Below are 23,857 nucleotides of genomic sequence, written 5' to 3' on the forward strand. Positions count from 1 at the left end.
CTCAATTGGGAAATGTTTTGTTGCTCTTTTCAGTGATTTGGAATTCAGCTTTCAGGAATCTCCTCATTCACATTAATGTTCTCCTCTCAGTATCTAGTGGCTGAGCATGAAATGGTCTCTATGGCCCCTTTGGTTTTCCATATTTCACTCAGAACCCATTTTACAGACTTGCCCATGTTTCTCCAAATTCCTTATATCTACCCCAGGGATATCAAACTCAGAAACAGAAGCCATCAATCCATTCATAATGATCCCTGCAGGCCACATAATGATTATCAGAGGTTAATAATATTAGATGATTATTGACAAATGGCGATATTGATTAAATAATTGGTTAATTCACTGGTATCTATGATTTCATTGTACTTTTATTTATTCTGATAAATATTTCCCATTGCATTTTAATCAGGCTCCCAGGGCATTTGAGAGGACCAGAGGAAACATGGTTGATGCCTCTGTTCTCCATTGCCCAAGTCACCCTTCATGTTGGGACAAAGGGAAGAAGCTCACCCGTCATGCCCAGGGAGCCATAGCATTGACTTGGGGTTCCCAGTACACAGTCTGGCTTGTGCTGCCTATGAGCCGTAAGGCAAAGGAGCAGAGGCTGCTGGGGATTTAGAGACTTTGAAAGTGGGATTGAGTTCTAAAGATGGGGACGGAGAGGAAGGAAAGAGACACCACAAGGACCTTCAAAGGTAGAGCTGGAACTGAGCAACTGAGTGACTCTTTCTGGGGACATGAGCTTCCTCTCCCACAGAAGATCTTGGCTGACGGCTCAATACCTGACAAGTCTCCCTTCCTGCCTCTGTCCTGAGCCATCAATCCCTTCTGCTGGGGCCCATCTTCCCCTCTGCCCTTCTTGAGGGCCTACAAACGGCTGAGACCCTCGCGGCACAAAGTGACCAGAACCAACAAGGGAGCAGACCCGCAGAGCTGCCTTCTGGCCTCCCCAGCTGCCACCTCGGGGGCTCTGTACCTTTGTCCACCTTCAACTGGGATTGCCCCACAGGGTTTAAAACTTAGTCATGGCTCCAGGGACCTTATAGACCATCTAGTCCCCAATTTAGAGAAATCCAGAGAGAAATGGCTTACACAGGTAAGAGAGCCAGGATTCAAACCCAGGTTTTCAGACTAAAAATCCTATGATTTCTCCACTCCACAGAAGAACACTTCCAGTTCCTTCCCTCACCCTTGTTCATCCCACCCCATCCCACAGCCAAACACCCAAGCTAGATCTCTAGGATAAGAGCAAGCCTTCTGGCTTTTGTGGAAGTTATAATATGAATATTCTGGATGAACACAATGCTAAGAATGGGGCTCAGTGACCTTAGCATTAGGATTGTGGGTTCAGTGCCGGGATGGAGGCCCAGCATTGGGATGTTGAACCTAGATCAGCGTGAGAATTATTGGGAGTTTAATATCAGGGATGGGTCTCAGTTTCAACAATGGAGAAGTGGGATGGATGTCACTGGGAGACTCAGAGGAATTGATCCTGATAAAGTAAAAAGAAAATATGTTTAACATATATTGGTGAAGGGAAGGGAGGGATTAGAAGACAAGGTTTTTCAAGAGTCAATGTTGAAAAAAATTATCCTTGCATATGTTTTGAAAATTAAAAACATCAATAAAAAAAGAAAAGAAAATGATATACACAATGACAACAATACACACTGGGACAGTGAGAGTCCATGGGGCAGAGGAGAACCCAAATCCAGAACGAACACTGAAGTTATTGCAACCAAGCCTGGTCCTGAAGAAGAGACAGAATGTATCTGCCTCCATTTCTGCTGAGAGTAGGTTATGTAGGTAAGCTGCTGCTGCATGAGCCGCCAAGACTTGGTTGATTGATTGATACGTTGGATGGTGTTAATAATGGGTTTGGTTCTTCTTTCTTTTCTATCCTTTGTTATAAAGGACTGTTCTCCAGATTAAAGAGGAGGAACGTTAGGATGGGAAATGAAAGGGATATAAAAACAAAACCTATAATAAAATAGTGTTAAAGGAACGAGACCGAAGGCAGGGATGAGAGCTCAGTGTTAGGAATCAAAATGCGGTCATAGCCACGGAGACTTGGAATCAGGTGTTGGTAAAAGATGAAAATTCACTACATGGAAAGCGGTCTCCATGGCGACTGGGGCTCAGGGAGGCGGCCAGGACTAAGCCATGCAGCTCCGGGAGTGGGAATGGGGGCTCAGTGTCATTAATGCAGATTCTGTGCGGCGATGGCTGCTGAGCGCCAGGAATGGGGGCTCCGGGGCTGGAACAGGCCCCGCTTCCAGGAATGGTGCTTTTTTGTGGTAGTGGTGAAGTGGAAACCGAAGGATGCCCAGCAACTGAATGAATGTGTAACTGTGACGGGAGGAAAGGTCAGTGGGATGCTTCCAGAAAAACCCGAGACCCCCATGAGCAGAACCGAGAGAACTTCATACACGGTAACAGCGACCACCGGGGGAAGACTGAGCTACTCCCACGGAGACCATGATCCAGGACGATTCCAGAGGACACCTGATGGAACCGCTCTCGGCCTTGGGGGAGAACTGGTGAATTCTGAGCATAGATTGAAGTGGATTTTTTAATTGTAAATGTTTCTCGCATTGTGAGTGTATACGTGTGACTGATAGGGAAATGTGCTTTGCATGACTTCCCACTATGAGCAGTTGCTTGCCTTCTTAAGGAGTGACTGAGGGGCAGGAGAGAGGGAGACAATTTGGAATCAAATTGGTTTTAAATGAATGTCAAGATTTAAATGTAGCCAGTAAATATTTAATAAAATGCATAAAAATATATATATTTTAAATGTTTAAAAAGGAATGGCGTATCACTGGCGGAGAGGAGGGCTCTCCCTTTAGGGTAAAGTTATCTGCTCGGGACAAGGATGAAATAATAAGGGGATCTGGAATAAAGGCTCGGATTACTTTCAAAACAGGGACACTTGAAGGCTTTAGAGGCGAAAGGAAAGAAGGAAAAGGTCGATCATAAACCAAAGTTGTGAGCATAGGGAGGGAGGAGAGAAAGCCCTTCAGCTGATTGGTGAGCATTTTTTAACTGAGGACCAATCGGCTTTCAAAGGGAAGAAGGGGCCCAGAGAGGAGAGGGGGAAAGGACCGCTTGCCCTCCACTCCTCCTGCCCCCACCCGCCCCCATCTGCTCTGACCATTGGCCTGGGTCTGCCCCTCTGGACCCCTCCGGCCCCATCCCCACTGGACCAGCTGGTTGGGCCAGGGAAGAGGTAAGTCGGTCTCCTCCCCCTTGATTCCCCTGTACCCCTGGGAGCCCAAGCAGCCCCCACAAAGCCGCTTCTGCCCCTGCCATCCGGGAAACCTAAAAGAAATGGTCCTGGGCTCCTCCTCCATCACACACATTCCCCCAAGGCTTCTTGGAAGAGGCCTTTGAAATGGGCTCTAAAGGAAGGGCTACAGTTGGACAGGAGCAGGAGGGGCCCGGGCAGGGCTGGGGTCAGGGAACATCCTAGCTCGGCTGGGGAAAGGAGGGGAGGAGGCAAGAGTGACAGGAGAGGAAGGAAGAGGAGCAGAGGGTCTGAAAGCCAGATAAGGGGGTCTGACGGTGATTATCTGGGGGTCAGAGAGGCCCCGGAACACTGGGACAGAGGAGAGGCAGCTGGATGTGGAGGCTGGGCTAAGGAGACAAGGATGGAAAGCAGGGAACCACAAGATTGGAGAAGCCTGAGGGGGGCCTCTGGTCCTTACCTCTCACCTTGGCCCTGAGGAAAAGGACAGAGACCCTGGAGGCTGCCCCCAGACTACAGCTATTACTAGTGGGATGAATGAGAGCGATGGAGCCAGGAAAGGGAGAGACGGGCCCCAAGGGGGGCAGAGAGAGAGACAGAGGGGAGACAAAGGCACAGAAAATGGTCCTGAGGGTCAAACATTCTCACCCCACCAGCCATAAGGGCCCATTAGTGCCCACTCACATCCTGGGGGATTGTGCCCGGCCTTGTCAGCAGCTGAGAACCCGAACAGTGAGAGCCAAGGGGCCACAGAGGAGGGAGTCCGGTCCGACCCAACAAGGTACCTAGGGCGCCCCAGAAAGGGAAGGGCTCCCAAAGCTACAGAACCACAACGGAGAGTCAGGATTCGCCTCTAGGCCCTCCGAGTTTCAATCCCGTGTTCTCTGTGTAACACTGCCCATTTATCCCTCTCACCAATGACGGTCAGCATCCTCAAGGATCTGACCACAGGTGAGCGGGATCCGCTGAGGGATTCAAAGCAAACAGGATTCTTGGGCTGTTTTTTCATTCTCTAAATCTCAGCCCACAATGAGGCACCTGACGTTCCCAGCTGTAGGTCTGAGCGCCCGGGGAGGGGGATACTGGGGCAAGAGCTGGGGGCTTTGAAACTGGGGCAGACCCTCTCTCCCGAGGGCACCAGGGCTCTAAAGTGGAAGGTGACCTTTTTGTCCCTCAGGAAGATGGCGACCCCCAAAAGGAGCCTGTCTCAGGTGCAAGCCCGGATCGGCGCCTCCCATGGCATCACCGACCTGAGCCAAAAAATCCACTTCTACGACGGGTGGGCTTCTGACTATGACCAGGTGACCCGGCTATTTCCTCTCCTCCCCATGCACAAGCAAACCTTGCACACACACACACACACACACACACACACACACACACACTCACACTCATGCTCACACATACATTCACCAACATACACACACTCACACATACACACACTCACACACACACACATACACACACACTCACACACACACACACACACACCTGTACATTTCCCAAGCTGCTCTAAAGAGAATGGGGAGGGTTTTTCTCCTCAGATCCCTCAGGAAAATAGGATAGGATCAGACCCTGTTCTCTGGGAGCCCCTGGTCTGATGGAGGAGAAGCAGCCCCTGCATTTAGGGAGTCTCTGGGGGGCAACACGACCCTCGCTTTCAGAGACCCCACAGTCTGACAGAGATGGACCTAGTGTGTTTCAGGAGCATGAAGGCTGCTGGGAGCAGGTGGGAAGGAGAATAATTGCATCAAAAGAAACTTTCCCCAAGTGGAAACTGGTCCTGCTTGGGGAAGGAGGGACTGAACTCCCCAAAGTTGCATGTACACAGCAGGTGCTTACTAATGTTTGTTGGATGCCTATTGAAAACTCAGGATATTTCAACAAAGCACGATCACAGTCTGGATATCTCTGGACGTTTCCAAATGAAGGCAAAACATCCGGTGTTCCCGACTGTGGGCCGTGTCACTCTCGTTCCAGCCCCAAGGTCGGGCAGAATCCCGCTCTGAAGGGTCACACACTGGTGAGGGGGATGCTTGAGGGGGGCCACACGTCAGGGAGATTTCATCATTCCCTTTATTTCACGGGAGGAAACTGAGAGGAAATCTCATGCAAAATCACACAGCCGCTAATAGCAGGGGCAATTTCTAAGGCACCCACACACACAGATTACATCAGGCACCAATCAGTGCCCAGGAAGGGCTATCATTGCTGATCGCAGTTATGATAAAAAAAATAAATAAATAAAAGGCAGAAATTCCAAAGGGCAGAATGAACTCAGGGGTTCAGACAAATCTTACCGGTTTTTCAGGGCTGCTGGGAAGTAAACAGGGTGACTAAGGTACAAGGATGTGCACTGGGGAAGCAGAAACAACCACAAGCCTCCATTGCGTAAGCTGCCAAAGCGATGAAATCAGACTCCAGCCCCATCCACCCTCCGGGTCCTGCGAGCCAAAGCTGCGGAAAGGGAGGGGAGCGGCCGGCAGAGCTGCCCAGAGGCCGGGCTCCTCCGGGTCAGCCGGGAAAGCCGCTCGTTAAATTCCTTCACGTGTCACTTTTAGCCGGAGCCCGGGCACATCCTGGTCTCCAAAGGCCCAGGACCGAACGACGAGGTGCGAAGCCATCAGCGAGCATTTGTTAGTAAGGACCTACTATGTGCTAGCCAAACCAGCCCCTGCCCCCTTGTGTCTCATCCTGTCTGACCCCTTCTGCTGACCCCCAGGTGTCTATTAAACATCCCAAACTGACTCTCCCATGGACATCTTCAACCTGAGACGGCCACACTGAATTCTTTCTGTTCTTTACTCTTCTTAACTTCCCAAAGTCTTCACAACCCATCTGGGGGTTTTCTTGGCAAAGACCCTGGAGCAGTTTCCCTTTCCCCTCCCCAGCTCATTTTACAGATGAGGAAATTGAGGCAGACGGGGGGCAGTGACCTGCCCAGGGTCACACAGCTGGTGTGTAAGTGTCCAAGGCCAGGTCTGAACTCAAGAAGATTTCATGTGTGTTGTTTATACCCACGCATGTATACCCATATACAAAAATGTACACGCGCACACTTATGTCTTTCCCACAGTATAAATATATATACACACACGTATACTGTGTGTATGTGTGCATACATATATGTACATACATCTTTCTGTGTGTATACCCACAATGTATGTCTGTGCACACCTACACGTATACATCTACTCATGCATTGTATGTATATACATATACACACATCTATCTTCCCTGTATGTACCCACAGTGTGTATGTATGTACACATGTGTATACTTATACAATATACATACACTGTATTATGCACATGCATGTACACACACACAGACACATTAACTATATATGTATATACATACATGTACACACACTGTATATCTTCCTGCATGTATAGCCAGATATATGCATATATGTAAATATACGTGCATACATTTATATATATGAATATATACACACATACACTGTTATTATGTACATATATGTGTGTACACACAGCTTTCTCGGTGTGCAGATCCGTGTATATGTATGTATACATCTATACATACACACTGTACATATATACATATACGTATATGTACGCACAATGTAGATCTTCCTGCATGTGTACCCATATACATGTGTGTGTGCACACGTGCACTTATAGATCTTCCTTTGTGTGTATAACCACACACATGTGTATATGCACATATATAAACACACACTGTATATATACACATGCATGTACACACACATCTTCTCTGTGTGAATACCACATGTACACACAATGCGTGTATGTATGCACGCATGTACACACATACCCCTATAACGTACACTGTGTATATATGCATCTTCCTGTGCATGTGTGTGAATAATGACTTGTGCGTGATGGTTTTGCTACAATCCTCCCCGTTAGTCAGTGAGATCCTTAGGAGACTTTTTTTTGCCTTTCTCTGCGTCTCCAGGGCTCAGCCCAGTGTCTGGCTCGTCATGCGATTACTAAGCACTGACTGGCCACCGTCAGTCCGCAAGCGGTGGGAGCGCCTGCTGGGCCTCGGGCCTGTCCTGGGAGCCAGGACATTTCTCCAGGACTTCCCACCCAGAGCCCGCGGGAGCTCCCACTGTTGCCCAGTCATGGAGCCTTAGCATTTTCTGGGTTAGAAAGGCCTTGGACACCGGGTCCTACCCTGTTTTATTAACAGGCCGAGGTGGGGCCGGGAAGGTCGGGGACAGGGAGTCCTCGCTGGACATTGTGATCTTTTCCTACTTTTATGCCCAAACGGCAGAATCGCAGTATTGGAGCTTTTATCACCAAGATGAGGGTTTCTGTGATTCAGAGATAAGGAGGCTGGTTTATAACCTGCATGAGGAACTTGCGGGTCACAGGTGGAAAGCATGATGGACCCCGAGCCCAGGGCTGGGATGGGGTGAAAGAAAGGCAGAAAACCCCGGGGAGGGGGCAGGGCCTTCCTCCCCATCTGGGTCTCAGCTTCACCTCTGCACGGTGTGACCATCCCCTAAAGCCCTCCATCATTTCCTCATGTGTAACACGGAGGCTCCAAGATCCCGAGACCTAAGACTTCTGAGGATGGAGCCCGGCCTCCCGCAGGGAATTCTGGGAGGGGGAGAGCGGGGCCATGGCTTCTGGAGGCCATTCCCAGGAGGAGAGCCCGCCATGGTGTGAGCTGCTAGGAGAGCCGCCCGACCGTGCAAAAGTGTCAGGAACCAGGCGGCCCCAGTTGTGGGAGGCTCCCCGGAGTCTGGAGGGGACTGCCTGGCAGAGGGAGGATTGTCTCCGCATTCCAGGAGGAAGAATTCTGTGTCCCATAATTATTAATCATCTGAATTTCTTCCTTGGAAAACTCCCCGTTCATAGCTTTTGATCACTTATCATTTAGCAGATTGACTTTTATTCTTATAAATTTGAAAAAGTTAATATGTGACAATTGTTCCGTTTAACTTCTCCTGACTCAGTTTTAGTTTTTCCTATCAGCCCATCACCCTTACCTCAGTCCACGCTTTTCTTTAAGCCACACAAGTAATATCATTTTTAAGAGTGCTGATGACATTTTCAATAAAAAAGGTAAACAGCTTGACTCGCCGAGTCCCCTAAAACTGGCGTTTGGGGGCTACCTTTCTGTCTGTCTGTCCCACAGGATGTGGCCGTCCTGGATTACCGAGCCCCCCGCCTGGCTGTGGACTGCCTGGCCTCGGCCTTCCCCTCCAGTCCCCAGGAGGCTCTGCTCCTGGATGTGGCCTGTGGTACTGGGCTGGTGGCTGTTGAGGTGAGGGACTCTGGGCCACGCTGGTTCTCCCACCTCCGCCTATTTCTCTATTTATCCCCACTGGCCACCCTTCCCCACCCACCCTCCATGGTCCGTTCTCCGTTCCACCCCTTCCGGCCCACCTCATGCCACTGGGAACGTTCCCTGCCCCTCAGAGCTGTATCAGCCAGTCCTTCCCCTGAGACCCTGGCCCCCAAAGGGCCAGACTCAGATTATCCAAGGATGAACTTTCTCCAGGGCTAAGGAGGCTCTAGAATGAGAAGGGGCAATAACAAAACCCAGTTTCCATCAGCTGCAGAAACGGGGATTCTGCAACCTCCATGGAATAGAAGGCAGCAAAAGCATGCTGGAGCTGGCCAAGAGGAGGGGCTTGTACCAGCAGCTGAGCCTCTGTGTCCTGGGCCCAGAACCTCTGCCGGCCCCTGCAGGTACGGCCTCTCCATCACCTGCCCTCTGCCGCCCGAGCGTCCAGCACTAAGCTTCCAGCCCCAGCCCCCTTCCCTGCCTCTGACACCCGCCCACCCACTGACAGGAGCCACCTGGTGTAGCCACAGCATCAATGTCTCCAGAGGGAAGCCCCCCCGGAGGGGGTCCCCACTTAGACTGTCTCCTTGGGCCTGTGACAGAACTCTCGTTACCCCCTCTCACCCTAGCCATCCTTCCTCAGATCCAGCCCATTCTTTGTTCTGGACAAAAAAAGGAAGTCTGCAGGGGAGGGAGCAAACACTGGGCCTGCGGGGTGGGAGCAGGTCCAGGGCCGATAGGGAGGGCTGACCGTCTGCCTCCTCCCGGCTGCAGATCATTACGATGCCGTGATGGTGGTCGGGGCCCTCAGCGACGGGCAGGTTCCCTGCAATGCAGTGTCTGAGCTCCTCCGCGTCACAAAGCCAGGTGAGATCTACCGGCCAAACACACCTGAGGACAGGGTCTGGGCCCCGGGGTAGAGGCACCCAAATGGGCCAGGGCAGACCCCACTAACTGATCACCAGGGTCTAAGGCACCACCCTGAGTTTTCAACTGAGCCCCAGAAGTGAGGAGCAAAGGAGGAGATTCCCCAGACCTTCAGGTAATGGCCCTCCTTCCCCAGCACCGAGACCCCATCCCTGACCCCGAGCAAAATCCTCCACTGGTGAGCCCCATTCGCACCCCGAAGTCCCCGTGTGTAGGGGGTAAGGCCTTCTCCAGGAAGCCTTTCCAGGCCCCTCACTAGGTCCTGTCCTCCCTACCACACTAGCCTGTATTTAGAGGCCTTGTATTTATTTGCATTTAGTCTCTTTTTATTGATTCTGTGTATATGTGTGTGTGTGTATATATGTAGGTATATATAGGCAGAGACAGACAGATTGAGAGACAGATAATGAGAGAGAAACAGAGACAGAGACAGAAATACACATAGAGACAGAGAGACAAAAGACAGAAACAGAGACAGAGACAAAGACAGACACAAAGACAGAGGCAGAGAGACAGAGGCAGAGAGAAACAGAGGGAGAGACAGAGAAACACAGAGACACACAAAGAGAAAAATATACAGACAGACAGATAACTGTACTTTGGGTCTCCCTTATTAGGAAGAAAAAACCTCACTCCTTGAGATTAGAATGATTCTATCTTTGTGCCCCCGGTCCCTGGCACAGGGTCCGTGTTGAGTCATACACTTCTAGGTGCACAGGGTTACTTTGCCAGAGGAATTTAGGCTTCCTGGAGACAGGGACTGGCTCAGAGGGAGCTAGACGGGGCAGTGGGTAGCGAGCTGGGCTTGGACTCAGGAAGACAAATTCAAATGTAGTCTCAGACAGTGTGTTTGACCCTGGTTTCTGCCCATTGTTTGGGGATAATAGCACCTTCCTCCCAGAGTGATTGTGAGGCTCAAATGAAAGATTTGTTCATCGTTTCACATCTTAAAACACTATTAGAATGTCAGCTATCACGATTAACCCTGCTGACTGTTTTTGTAGCCCCCGAGCCTACCAGAGTGCTTTTTGACTGATTGATTGCAAAGCCCTAAGCCTGGGCGGACAAACGATTTAGGGTCCAGAGGCCAGAGAGCTTTCTGGTGTCCTGAGGCAGGAACCCACCCATATTCTCCTCGCCACTTGGTTGAAGAGAATCAGAGCTGGGGTCTGTGCATGGAGCTCAAGAGATTCATCCAGTCTCTCTTCAGATATGGGACAAAAATCAAAAAATATGGGACAACTGGAGCTGGTAGGGAGGGGTTACAGTTAAGGAAGGGAGGCTGATGTAGAGTCGTGCTGTTCCTATAATGAGAGATATTATCTTAGGTTAGGGGCATATGGGCCCATGGGGAAAGTGATGATGATTTTGGTTCATCCAACTCCTAAAGAGATTCTGAGAAAATCGTGAAGGGGGAGAGGAAAGGACCAAGCACTTATTAAATGCCTTGTATGTATGGGTACCATGCTAAGTTACATACAAATATTATGTCAATAGGAGCTCACAACAGCCTTGGGAAGTGAGTGTTGTCATTGTCCCCATTTTAGATTGGAGAAAACCGAGACAGACAGAGATTGAGTGACAAATTAAAGGAAGCAAAAGTCCAGAAAAGCAAAGATGGTCAGGAAATTGTGTATTGGAAGTAATCAATCAGTCAATCAATTAATAAACAAACAAAAAATAAATGAATGAATGAATAAATAAATAGATTAATAAATAACTGAATTAATAAATAACTGAATGGATAAATAAATAAATAAGTAGATAAAGGTATTGGAGACAAGAACTCTCCTAATATTGGGGAGAAATGATGCTTGGTGGGGGAAAGAGTCTATGCAAAGACCCTTCCATGTAGAAGATTGAGAAAGATCAAATATTGCCCAACTGACGAACCAGATAACCTACAGCCCAGTTGCAGTTAACTAGAAAAATATTTGCACTGGGCTACTAGCATCTGGTCTTTAAAATCTTCAGTTAGTTTATTGACATAGTGTTTTGATTTGGTTGAATCACGGGCATTAAGAGCTGAAAAAGAACATTTAAGATGACCCAGTTCAATGACTTTCTTTTATAGACAAGGAAACAGAAGCCTAGGGAGGACAGTAAATGACTTGTCCAACATCACAGAACTAGTGACAAGGAAGCAAAAAGCTGACATCTCTCGATTCCTATTATTCCACACTAGATACTGAATGCCTTTCCAATTGTTTATAAATATTTTTGTTGTTGATTAGTCATGTCCAACTCTGCATGACCCATTTGGGTCAGAGGTAACAGTGTGTTTCCTAGTTCCTTCTCCAGCTCATTTAACAGGTGAGGAAACTGAGGCAAACAGGGTGAGGTGACTTGTATAAAAGAACCACAAGGAATGGCTATCAGAGGCAGCGGTATTGGAACTCGGGTCTTTGGCTCCAGAGTGAGTACCTTCTTTAGATACAAGATGTCTTTTCAGTGCTGAATGCAGTATTGTAACTTCCACTAAATGGTATCCCCAGCATCCCAGCTCTGCTGCTTGTACCTGGCTGGCCTGGGCAATAATAACAGTAGTTTACATTTGTACATTGCTTTTAACAATTCCAAAGCACTTTACAAATACCTCATTTGATCCTCACAACAACCTTAGGAAATAAATGTTATTATTATCCCCATTTATAGATGAGGAAACTGAGGCTGGGAGAGTGAAGGATCTGCCTAGGATCACACAGCAACTAAGTGTCTGGGCTCAAACCCAGATCTTCCTGAGACCAAGTTCGGTGTTCTCTCTGCTACACTTATTTTTCTCTATTTTTTCAAATTCTATTTTATTTTATTTTCAGTTCCAAATTTTCTCCTTCCCTCCTTTTCCTCCTCCATCTGTTGAAAAGGTTGAAAAAAGATTACTAATATGTGTAGTCATACTGAATGAATTTTCAAATTAATGGAAGGAAGGAAAGAAGGAAGGAAGGAAGGAAGGAAGGAAGGAAGGAAGGAAGGAAGGAAGGAAGGAAGGAAGGAAGGAAGGAAGGAAGGAAGGAAAGAAGGAAGGAAAGAAGGAAGAAAGGAAGGAAGAGGGAGAGTGAGGGATGGAAGGAGGGAAGTGAGGAAGGAGGGAGGGAAGTGAGGAAGGAGGGAGGGAAGGAGGGAGGAGGGAGGGAGGAGAAGGGAAGGAGGAAGGGAGGGAGGGAAGGGAGGAAGGGAGAGAGGGAGGGAGGGAGAAGGGAAGGGAGGAAGGGAGGGAGGGAGGGAGGAGGAGGAAGGGAGGAAGGTAGAGAGGGAGAAGGGAAGGGAGGAAGGAGGGAAGGGAGGAGGGAGGAGAGAAGGGGAGGAAGAGAGGGAGGGAGGGAAGGAGGGAGGGAAAGAAGGAAGGAAGGGAAGGAAGGGGGAGAAAGAGAGGAAGAGAGGGAGGGAGGGAAGGAGGAGGGAGGGAGGGAGGAGGGAAGAGAGGAAGGAGGTGAGGAGGGAAGGAGGAAGGGAGGGAGGGAAGGGTGAAGGAGGGAAGGAGAATGGAAGGAAGGGTGTGATGGAAGTGGAGTGATGTGACGTGAAGTGAGGAGGAGATGTGAGTGATAGGGGAGAAAGTGTGAAGTGAGGGAGGTGAGGGAAGGAGGAAGGAGGAGATGAGAATGAGTGAGAGGGAGGGAATGGAGGAAGGAGGAAGGAGGAAGGAGGAGGAAGAGGAATAGAGGAAGAGGGAGAGGAGGAGGGAAGCATGAGGAAGGAGAGAGGGAGGAGGAAGGAGGGAGGGAGGAAGGGAGAAAAGGAGGGAGGGAAGGAGGGAAGAGAGGAAGGTAGGGAGGGAAGGAGGGACGGAGGGAAGGAGGGAAGGGAGGAAGGGAGGAGGGAGGGAAGGAGGGAAGGAGGAAGGGAGGGAGAGAAGGAGGGAGGAGGAAGGGAGGGAAAAGGAGGAGGGCAAGCCCGAGGAAAGAGAGGAAGGTCAGGAAGTGAGTTTTCTGGATCTCACGCAAGTCAGGAAGGTAGATGCAGAGTGGAGGGAAGCTTGAGGGAATGGAGGCAGGCAGGCTGATGGTAAGAGCTTAGGAAGGGCAGGGACACCTGGATGAAGGGCAGGGAGGATCAGGCAGGGTTGAGGGAGGCGAGGGAGGAAGGAGTGTAGGACTCCATAGACAGGAAGGCAGGGGAGAAGGCAGCAGGGCTACTAGGAAGCCTCTCACCACCCACCAGCAAAATCTCCCAGGCTCTCCAGCTAGTGAGCTTTCTGGAAGGAAAGAGATAGCTGCTATGCTTGGATAGACCTCATTAAATCAAGATCAGTGAGTTTCCCAGCTGATAGCAGTGTCTGATTCTCTTGCAGCCTTGATAACAGAAGGTGGCTAGCCATCATGCATGTGAGCAGGGCAAGGTGCTAACTCCCTCTAGACTAAGCTACAGTTCACAAGCATCAGGTGCCATCCTTATGCTGCCACAGCTCAATTCCTTCTCACCCTTATAAGGTTTCCTAACCGGCTAGTCAGCATGAGTGTGGAGTGAGGGTGTGCTGGCCACTTGGACCATATGGGACCATCTGGACAAACACTGTATGATCCTTACTCTCAGAGTGTCCTTCCACTCTGTCCTCTATCATCCCTCTGTAAATGCAGAGCCCCGCCAAGTCCTTCACCTATCTTGTAACCACAGCTCATCTTGGAGAAAGCCTTATTTCAGGACTGATTTCATGGGATTCTTCTCTATTGGCAAACATCCCAAGCTTATCACAAAGGAAGCTTCTTCACCTAGCTGTGAGAGTGGGCCTGGGTATCTAGGCCTCTGGGCCTTGTGTTTCCCCATCTGGAAGAACGACTGGATGATCTGTCTCTCAGATAGATCCCTTCCAGCTCTGTTTCCCCACCTCTGGGAAGCCTCCCTGACCACCCACCAACACCTCCTTCTACCTCTTGTGAACCACAGACCTTGGGAGAACGTCTTGTTTTGTGACCTATTTCATGGGATTCTTGTCTCTCGAGCTCCAAGAGACCAGGCTCCCATTGGGCAGCTTAGGGTCAGACAGGCAAGGGGAAAGCTATCTGCCCTAGTGGGAGAGGGGGCCCAGAGAGCACTGAGTGCCCCTTCTCCCTCCTTCTCTCCCGTCAGGGGGTCTGCTGTGTCTGACCACCAGATCCAACCCTTCAAACCTGCCCTATAAAGAGGCCCTGGAGGCAGAGCTGACCAGGCTGGAGCAGGCTGGGGAATGGAAGCGAGTCCAGGTCCACACTGTGGATCAGTGGGAACTGGCTACATCGGAGCAAGAGACAGCAGGCTCTTCCAGCAGCAGCCCGGCCTTCATCTCCGGGGTCATCTATCTCTATTGTAAGCAGGAAGCTCCCCCAGCCAAGGCCAGGGGAAATTAGGAAGACTATAGGCCGCTGGTCAGACGTCACTTCCAGAGCCTAGTACGTAGTAGGCACTTCATAAATAGTGATCGATGCTTCAACTTGATTTTTCTCATCTGTAAAATGGGGACAGATCAATCCTGCACTGCTCCCTCAGGAATATCTGCAAATACAGCGAATTAAAAGAGGGAAACGGTTTGAAAAATTAATGGCAAAAAGAAAAAAAGTGATAGTCTACGAATTGGAGAACTAATTATTTGTCTTTCAAAAGAAAAGCTAAATCGAATCCAGGTCCTCAGACTCCAAATCCCAGGGCTTGGTCCCACTCATTCCGAGTCTCAGAGAAAGGAATTGCTCAAGCCTTAGATAATTTGAACCCTAAGTCACCCCGCTCCAAATTCAGCATTATTTCCACTTCACCCTCCTGATCCCATCTCATTAAATGACTCAGTTTTATAAATAAGCAAACATACTTCTGCTGATCAAATAAATCATCCACCTCAAACCCACTTCTGACTATTGTCCAAATGGACACGTAGTCGCTGCCATTGAAGAAAGAATTAAAAAGCTTTCCTGACTTCATAGAATTCTGCCTTTGGTCCTCAGGGATTTTCTCCGCCAGTGGATAATAATAGGACAACTGCTCTGATGTGAGACCTGGGTAATTATTTGGATGTTGGGAGGAGGGAGAGGAAGCTCACTGGGTTAAGGCACTGGGTTTATAAAGGAGGGAGGGAAGAAGGGAGGGAGGCAGGAGGCCACAAGTGATGGCAGGGCAAGGGGAGGCTGTGAGAGCTCAAATCCACAGGACTTGGCAACGTGCTGTTTGCTGAGGTACCAGAAGTGCTGCCAAGAATGCTCCCCCCTTTCTTCCCCCCCCCAAGCCCTCCCACTCATCAACCCCTCTGGCCCCAAGCCAGGAGCTCGCTTCCCGGGCCCCTTCTTAATCTCCTGGCCAAGATGGATTTTTCTGCACCGTTCCGTTTCAGAAATCCCTCTAACAACCCCCTCCAGGTAAAACATCCCAGATTAGGGGGAAGGGGAGACGTCTGGTCAAAGGTGAACCGGAGGGGTTGGGGACATGCTGGAACTCTCCTTCCTGGGTGGGACTCCCCCTCCCCCTCCCCAACCCCTCCCCAGCCATCTGCCCACTGATGCACACCTGGTGATTCAGACCCATTCATCCAAAGACAGGGCAGAGCAGGGGACAAGTCTCCAGAGCCTGGGAGACTGACCCATAAATCCTCCCGAGAGCCTTTGGGATTCCCAGCAGCCTCTCGACCACTGACTGGTCCAAGCTTCTCTACCTTTCTCGGGATTGGTGAATTCAAAAGCAGAAGGAGTTTATTCCTCCTAGGTTAGCGTTTCTGTCTCCCTACCCTAAGTAGCCCTTGGAAAAGGTCCAGGGGTTAGGGGTTCCGCCTGGCCAGCTCCCGCCTTCCACAGTCAGACTCCGGGAGTCTCCGGTGCCAGTAAAACAAAACAAAACACAGACGTCTTTTTGTATTTTTTTAATGAGGGATTATGTCCACACCATTGGTAGATTATTCAATAAACCCGTAGTTACGTTAGTTCCAGCTGGGCATGGCTGTCTGTTCCTTAATCTACAGAATCCAACGTACCCCATCCATCCCGGACAATTTCTGTCCTCAGAAACCTGAGCCTGAGCTCTGTGACTTTGACCTTGGAACCCTCATGCTGTATATTCTCATTCTCTCTCTCTCTCTCTCTCTCTCTCTCTCTCTCTCTCTCTCTCTCTCTCTCTCTCTCTCTCCCCTTGTCTCTCCTCCTCATCTTCTCTGTCTCTATCTGTCTGTCTGTCTCTCTCTTTCCCCCTTTGTCTCTCATCCTCATTTTCTCTGTCTCTTTCTCTCTGTGTATATCTCTCTATCTCTGTCTCTCTCATTCCCGGTACTTAGTACTTTTTCCAAGAGTGAGCCTGACACCTCCATACAAAGTTCCTTTTCCCAGAACCGAGCCCCCATGCCCAAGTCCTCCATCCCTGGGGGCAGGAACCTTTTCATTACTTTTCATGAAGCTATCCAAGGGGGCAGCAGAAACCCTCAAGCACATTCCTAAAGCCCTCTCCCCCTCAGTATTCGTTCTTTTGATCTGCCACCCATGGACACACCTGACACACCTGGAGTGTGGAGAATAGGCTTGATGGGACTTGATGGTTTCTAAGGTTCCTTCCAAGTAACAAACAAAAAACAAACCAAAAACCCAACCTGTAATTCTATAACTCAATAAAGACAGAATTGAAGGAGTTCAGCTCCCAGGGTAAGGGAACATATGCCTGGAAGAGAGAGAGACAGAGACAGAGACAGAGAGAGAGAGAGAGAGAGAGAGAGAGAGCCCAAATCTCATCTACTTGGGTCATCCCAGACAACTGAGATCCAGATTGTCCCATGAGGCCCCCAGATCTCTTCTCCCTCTCCTACCCCACCCCATTCACCCTCAAATTGAAATCAGAGAGCCGAGCAATGCTTCCATGTACAAGACCACTTTATTGTAGAAAATAATAATTACAATTTATGGTTTTATTTTTAATTACAAAACAGAAATATCATCCTAGGCAGGAAGGCTGCCCCAAACCATGGGGGGAAGGGGAAACAGAGAAATGCCCCTTCATCTGCACTCACTCCTCCCCAACCCACCCAAATTCTTTGGTAGGGCCAAATCTTGGCTCCTTGAGACCATCTTCTCCATCTTCTGCCTGGCCCTGCCCCCCCCCCCAGGTTCTACAGCTGAGTTGTCCTGAGGTGGAGAGGAAGGTTGAGGGAGATCAGAGATTCTGGAAAGCCCCTCTCCCCATTTGTTTGTCCTGAGAACTTTGCAAACGAAAACAGGAGAGAGCAGGGAGGAGACAACCGGAGCCATTCACCTGCCTGCCTCCCTCACCCACATCCCAAACCAGTTTGTCCCTCTGTCAACCCTCCCACCCTAAACCAGTTGGCCCGCTTTGAGGCTCCTGTCACTAGATGGGGGAAGGGGCTGGGCCACCTTCCATCATTCCCTGCCTCTCCAAGATCCTGGGAGAGCTGCCGGGCTGAGTGAGTGGGTGGGCTCCTGGCTTCCTCAGAGACCCAACTACTCCTAGAGAAAGTGCAACACGAAAGGGAGAAGGGGGGAGAGGCGGGGTCAGCGGGGATTGGGAATAGGTTGGAGGACAAGTGCCCACCTGAGCGCAGGCACAAGCACACGAGCTCCAGGAGGGAGCCAGCGGGCATGGATAAAGAACCCCTGGCCAAAGACTGAGCCAGCTCAGCCAGATCAGCAGCTCCATCTCTTCTCTTCCAGGAGCCCCCAGGCAGGAGAATGGCGCCTCAGCCAACTCCACCGGCAGCTCTTCCTCTTTCTCTTTCTGGGAAACTGCGGGACCAGCTCCAGTTTCCCGGAAAGGCGGGGGCTCCCTCCCACCCCCCAGCCCGATCCCACCGAGTTTCTCTGCAGAGGAAGCCCTAGGTTTCCAGGAACCCCAGAAGGAGTCAGGTGAGGTCTCTCTTTGGGAGAGAAGGGAGGAGCTGGAGAAGGCGTCCCACCCGAACAGGTGCCATCCCCCCCCACGAGTCCCCCTTACCCTCCCACCTCCCCCCACTCCTAGGAAGACACACGGGGTTTGGGCCGGCGGCTGCCCAGGAGAGCGTCCCATCTCTGCCGGTTGCTAGGCCCAAGGGGTCAGGGAGAATGGAAAAGAAACGGTCCGTCCAGGTAGAGTCCAGGTAAGGGGTGGGGGCGAGGGAGGGCGACCTCTCCGGCCCCGCCCCCCCTTCAGTCCAGTGTCCCCCGGCGCTTCCTACACGTAGTTGCTGGTCGGGGCAGAGCGGGCCGCCGTGTACTTGGCGGAGTAGGGCTTCTCGCTCCGAGGGGGGCAGTTGCAGCAGAGCAGAGCCCCTCCCAGCAGGAGCAGGCCCGAGGCGGCCCAGCCGATGTACAAGGAGGCGCCCATCTCCCGCTTCTGCCCGGAGGCCACCAGCGGGTTGTAGAAGTCCCGGATGACGTTGTGGGCCGTCCACGAGGTGGGGATGATGATGAGGAGGCCGGCCAGGATGAAGACCACGCCGGCCACGATCATGGTTTTGGCCTTGGACGTCTCGTCCTCCACGCAGTTGGTGCACTTGCCCCCCACCAGCGCCAGGAGCACGCCGAGGGCCGCCACGATGATGCAGATGATGACCAGGGCCCGGGCGGCCTGCAGGTCCTGGGGCAGCGCCAGCAGCGAGTCGTACATCTTGCACTGCATCTGGCCCGTGCTCTGGACCACGCAGCTCATCCAGAGCCCCTCCCAGATGGTCTGCGCCGTCACGATGTTGCTGCCGATGAAGGCCGTCACCCGCCACATGGGCAGCGCGCAGGCCAGCATGGAGGCCAGCCAGCCCAGCACGGCCAGGGCGATGCCCATCACCTGGAGCCCCATGGAGCCCATCCTCTCGGCCCGAGAGGGAGCGGCGAGCGGGGGAGCGCGGCGGAGGGGCTCGGGGCCCACGGCTCGGCGGGCTCACGGAGGGAAGGCCGGGGGCGGAGGGGCTCCGGCTCTCCGAGCTGAGGCTCCCGGAGGGAAGGCTCTGAGGCTCCCACACGGAGGGAAGCTCTGGCTGCGGCTCCGGCTCTGGCTGCGGCTCTGGCTCTGGCTCTGGCTCCGGCTCTGGCTGCGGCTCTGGCTGCGGCTCTGGCTCCGGCAGGTGCGACAGGTGAAGCTTCCCTTCCCGCCAGATGTTGGCAGTTATAAGGCTTGAGGGTGTGGCGAGGGGAGGGAGGAGGAGGAGGCGGGCTTTCCACCCGGGCCTCCATCTGACCAGTTCCTCGGGATTCCTGCCTCCTTTACTTTCGGTCCCCCGGTCAAGGCCCCCCGGGAGGAGACTCGGGCCGTGACTCACTGGGCCTGACATCCTGGAGAGTGAGTCTCGGAGGAAACTGAACTCTCCCTTCCAAGGCTCAAGGTGCTGAGGGCAGATCCGAGACAGACAGCTCTGAGTCAGCTCCCCAGCCCCCAGCCGGGGGGAGAAGGGGGGTGACTCCCCGAGGGCAGGAGGGAGCCGGGGAGGGGGGAGCCCGGGGCCAGCGCCTGCCCCGCTCCCAGGCCTCCCTCCCAGCCCGGGTGTTGGTTAAGGTGGGGCGCGCACGTCCCCGGGGGAGGGAGGCTGCTTGTGAGGCCGTCAGCCCGTTCCAAATAACCATAACAAAGATAATGAGGCCGATCGCCATCGCGCCGGGTGTTGCTGGTCCCCGGGGCAGCCACCGAGCCGGCCTCGGCACTTAGCCCACGGACGGGCGCCCGAACTGGGCCTGGACCCACTGGGATGCCGCACTCCCCCTCCCCCTTCAAAAGGGCAGGAATTGAGCGAATCCCTGGGATCCTCAGTCCCACCTTCTCTTCTCACACAGGGAGGGCTTTAAAAGTTCTTGCTGGGCCAGCCGCAGTGGATGGAGCCCCAGCCCCGAAGGCCGGGGGACCCGAGTTCAATTGCAACCTCAAACACTTAACACTTTCCCCGGCAAATCACTTAACCCCAATTGGCTCAGGAAAAAAAACAAAAAACAAAAACGTTTTTTAAAGTTCTTACTGAACTGGATGAGGGTGGGGAAGGGGTGTCTCTTTCAGGAGTAGTTTCCCGGAGGGTATTGAACGTTCTGTCCATAAATTTAAAACTGGGAGGGTTCTGGGAGGCCATCTCCTCCTGTGTTTTACAGATGGGGAAATTGAGGCTCAAAAGGAAAGCCCGTTTGCCCAAGATGAGACAGCTGGAGAGGCAGAAAAATCTGGGTTCTGGTTGGGATTCAGATCCCACCAGGGAACAATTAAGAGGACCCGATTAACCATCTGGAGGATAGCACCGTTGCTGTCTTGCTCCTTAGTATCTCCTTGTGTCTCCGTTTCCTCATCTGTATAATCCTAGATTTGCACTGAACAACATCTAAAATCTCTTCCAGTTTTAAGTCTGCGAAGAAGAAGTTCGAAGCAGATTCCCAGATCTAGGTTTAAGAAGGGGAAGGGGGCAATTACCCAAATATCTAGAAGTTGGGTATGATAAGTGGCAGGAGAAATCAATAAAGGGAAAAGAGTTCTACTGTAGTAGGAGTGGGGGGCATCAGAGAAGGCTTCCTGTAGGAGGTGGCCTTAGAGCTGGACCTTGAAGAATATTGCTAGAAGGCAGAGGAGGACACCCCTGGCAGAGGAAGCACAAAAACACCAAGGTAGGAACTCACAGGGTGTGTCCCCGACGCAGGGAGGAATTCATTAAAGCACAGGGCAAAGTGTGGGGGAGTAGGGTGAGATAAGGCTGGTGCCAGCCTGGGGAGTTTGGTTTCTTCTCTGCTTTAAGGAAATTAGTCTGGAGGCAATGAGGAGGCTGGTTGGAGGAGGGAAAGACTGATGGTTGGGAAACCAATTAGGAGTTTCAGCAATAGGCAGATGGGAAGTAATGAGGGCCTGGATGACTGTGTTGGCAGTGGGAACAGAGAGGAGAGCATAGAGGCAATAAACATTAGGAAGGGGGCGAAGGGACAGGTTTTACTGCTGCCTGGTTGAATCGGTCAAAGAGTGGAGAAAGGTGATGTCTTTGAGAGCCAACCTGGACAGGACAGAGGGCAGTGACCATTATAGTGTAGAGCAGGGGTCCTCAATCTATGGCTCTCGGGGCCAGATGCGGCAGCTGAGGACGATTATCCCCCTCACCCAGGGCCATGAAGTTTCTTTATTTAGAGGCCCACAAAACAAAGGTTTTGTTTTTACTGTAGTCTCGCCCTCCAACAGTCTGAGGGACAGTGAACTGGCCCCCTATTTAAAAAGTTTGAGGACCCCTGCTGTAGAGTAGGGGAAAGAAAGAAAGAAGGGAAGAAGAGAAGGGAGGAAGGAAGGAAGGGAGGGAGGAACTTAGGCATCCCCATGATGAACTGATAAGAAGGGATGTGCTTTTTGTAGGTTCCACATCCAGCTGTTGGGAAAACATGGCCAGATGTTTAGAGGCAAAAGAAAGAAGAGCAGTGGGCCACCCATGGGCAAGTTCGTGCTGATCCCAAATAGAATAAAAGACCTCTGAGAAGACTTTTATTGTTATCTATATATGTATATATAAATAAATAGTATATAATGTATATATATACATATATGTATGTACATATATGTATACATGTATATACATATACATGTATACATATATATAAATATATTATATATACATAGAAGGCACCTAATAAATACTTGTTGACTGATTGTTACCTGAGGATGATGTTCACCCACCTAAAAGGGGTCCCCAGGCATTATTAGCTGCCCTTCTCCCTGCCCTACTAAAAGCAGTGTGTAGGACAGTAAGAAAAGAGCTGATTTTGGAAAAGCAGGGATCTGGGTTTAAATTCCACCTCCTCCCTAAATCCCGTGACCCTAGACAAGTAGCATTACTTCTTCCTGGGACCTAAGTCTCCTCATCAGTCAAATGAGATGGTTGGCAAGCTAGCTTGCAAATTCCTTTCCAGCTTTAGCTCCATGAATCTGTGGTCCTTCTCTGGAGAGATTTGCAGATCTTGGGAGCAGGGGGAAGCAGTTCTCAGGAAGCAGATGATTAACTCAGCTGTCTCTATACCAGCCAAACCCACAATGATTATTTGGAGGAACCTGTTCTACCAAAGGGACCAGGGAGATAGAGCAAAGATAATTGTTAACTGACCTCCCAAAAGTTGACCCAACCACACCCATTAAAATCAGCTCCTGGGAATAGGACTGAGAGCAGTCCCTCCCATTCCCCCCCCCAGCAGGACCTAAATTCCCCTTCTAAGATTCCCCTTCTAAGATTCCCCCAAAGGTCCTCCACCCTTTCATCTTTCCTAACCTCTAAAACCCTCTCTTAGCCCACATTTTCTATGGCCTCTCTTCCAAATCCCTCAAGTTCGCTCTTCTGCCAACCACAGAATCTCCAAATCTCACAATCACCCAACTGCTTCTTAGTCCCTCCTTCCCAAACCCTCATGGACCAATCTTCCTTCACAGAAACCTGCTTTCTTAAAAGCCTCTTTAAAGAATCTACTTAACACTTCTCTCTTCAAAACTCTCCATCAAGAAAAACAAAACAATAACAATAACACCCTCATGGTCTCACACCGAAAAATATACAAGAAATATATTAATAAGAAATGGCACAATGCCCAGCTGCAGCCCTTTTCAATCTCTCCAACTCCCTTCAAAGGTCTCTCTCCACTGGCACTTTCTAAAAATGTCCATTCCTCCATTTATTCATTCATTCAATACAAATTGTTGAATGAATTTATTGAATTCATTCAACATCGATATTTAGAACCTAATATGTGGTAGGGATTGTTGATGGGGATGCAAATTAAAAAAAAAAATAGAAACAAATCCTGTCCTCAAGGAGAGAGAGAGAGAGAGAGAGAGAGAGAGAGAGAGAGAGAGAGAGAGAGAGAGAGAGAGAGAGAGAGAGAGAAAAGGAGAAGGAGGGAAAGAATAAATACAAAAAAAACTACACTTTTTTTAAGTAGCTAGAAAGCAGAAGCCCTGGCAGCTGGACAATCTCAGAACAGAATTCATATAGAAGCTAATGCTTTGATCTGAACCCTTCAAGGCAGCAGGGATTCCTGCAGGTGGGATGCACAGAAACCATCTAGCTTTTTTGCAGATGAGGTAACTGAGGGCCAGGAAAGTGAGGTGACCCCTCCCCAGATTTATATGGAGTCAAGCTTCAGAGGCTCTGATCCAAATCTGGCTCCTTCACTCCCAAGCCAGTACTTTCCCACGTACCTCTCTGCCTCCTGCAAGCTGGAGGAGTGGAGGGGGTGCATTCCTTGCCTGCATTCCTGAAGTCCAGTCTTCCCTAGCTGGGGGCCCGTGCCATCCATCAGGTGCCCACTCAGGGTTCTAGCACAGAGAGAAGACATTCCACTACAGATACACTTTTGGCTTGGGCGCCCTGGCTGCTGGCTATGTTTACTCTCATTTCCCATCCTGCACAGTCCCCTCTGCCAGGCTCAGGCTTAGGGAAAAGAGTGCCACCACCTTCCTTCAGGAGGAAAGTCCTTTCCTGGCTTCCTTCTCTCTTTTCCTTGGTCCAAAACACCATCTCTTTTTTTTTTCCTTGATAAT

General features: G+C 50.7%; 2 protein-coding genes across 2 annotated transcripts; one reads left to right on the forward strand and one right to left on the reverse strand.

Moving 5' to 3' along the window:
• The first annotated feature begins 2,878 nt into the window (after nucleotides 1–2,878).
• Nucleotides 2,879–16,494, forward strand: METTL27 (methyltransferase like 27). Its single transcript, XM_031967941.1, has 7 exons — nucleotides 2,879–3,229; nucleotides 3,904–4,028; nucleotides 4,425–4,548; nucleotides 8,381–8,509; nucleotides 8,802–8,937; nucleotides 9,308–9,400; nucleotides 14,528–16,494. Exons 3-7 carry the CDS (start codon nucleotides 4,429–4,431, stop codon nucleotides 14,782–14,784), a joined length of 735 nt encoding a protein of 244 aa, XP_031823801.1. The 5' UTR covers nucleotides 2,879–3,229; nucleotides 3,904–4,028; nucleotides 4,425–4,428; the 3' UTR covers nucleotides 14,785–16,494.
• Nucleotides 16,495–17,253: 759 nt separating this feature from the next.
• Nucleotides 17,254–20,258, reverse strand: CLDN4 (claudin 4). The gene has a single exon (XM_031967943.1). The coding sequence runs from the start codon at nucleotides 19,190–19,192 to the stop codon at nucleotides 18,563–18,565; it is 630 nt and encodes a 209-aa protein (XP_031823803.1). The 5' UTR covers nucleotides 19,193–20,258; the 3' UTR covers nucleotides 17,254–18,562.
• Nucleotides 20,259–23,857: the final 3,599 nt, after the last annotated feature.

Source organism: Sarcophilus harrisii, chromosome 4 (genome assembly GCF_902635505.1).
Source record: "Sarcophilus harrisii chromosome 4, mSarHar1.11, whole genome shotgun sequence".
Taxonomy (NCBI): Eukaryota; Metazoa; Chordata; class Mammalia; order Dasyuromorphia; family Dasyuridae; genus Sarcophilus; species Sarcophilus harrisii.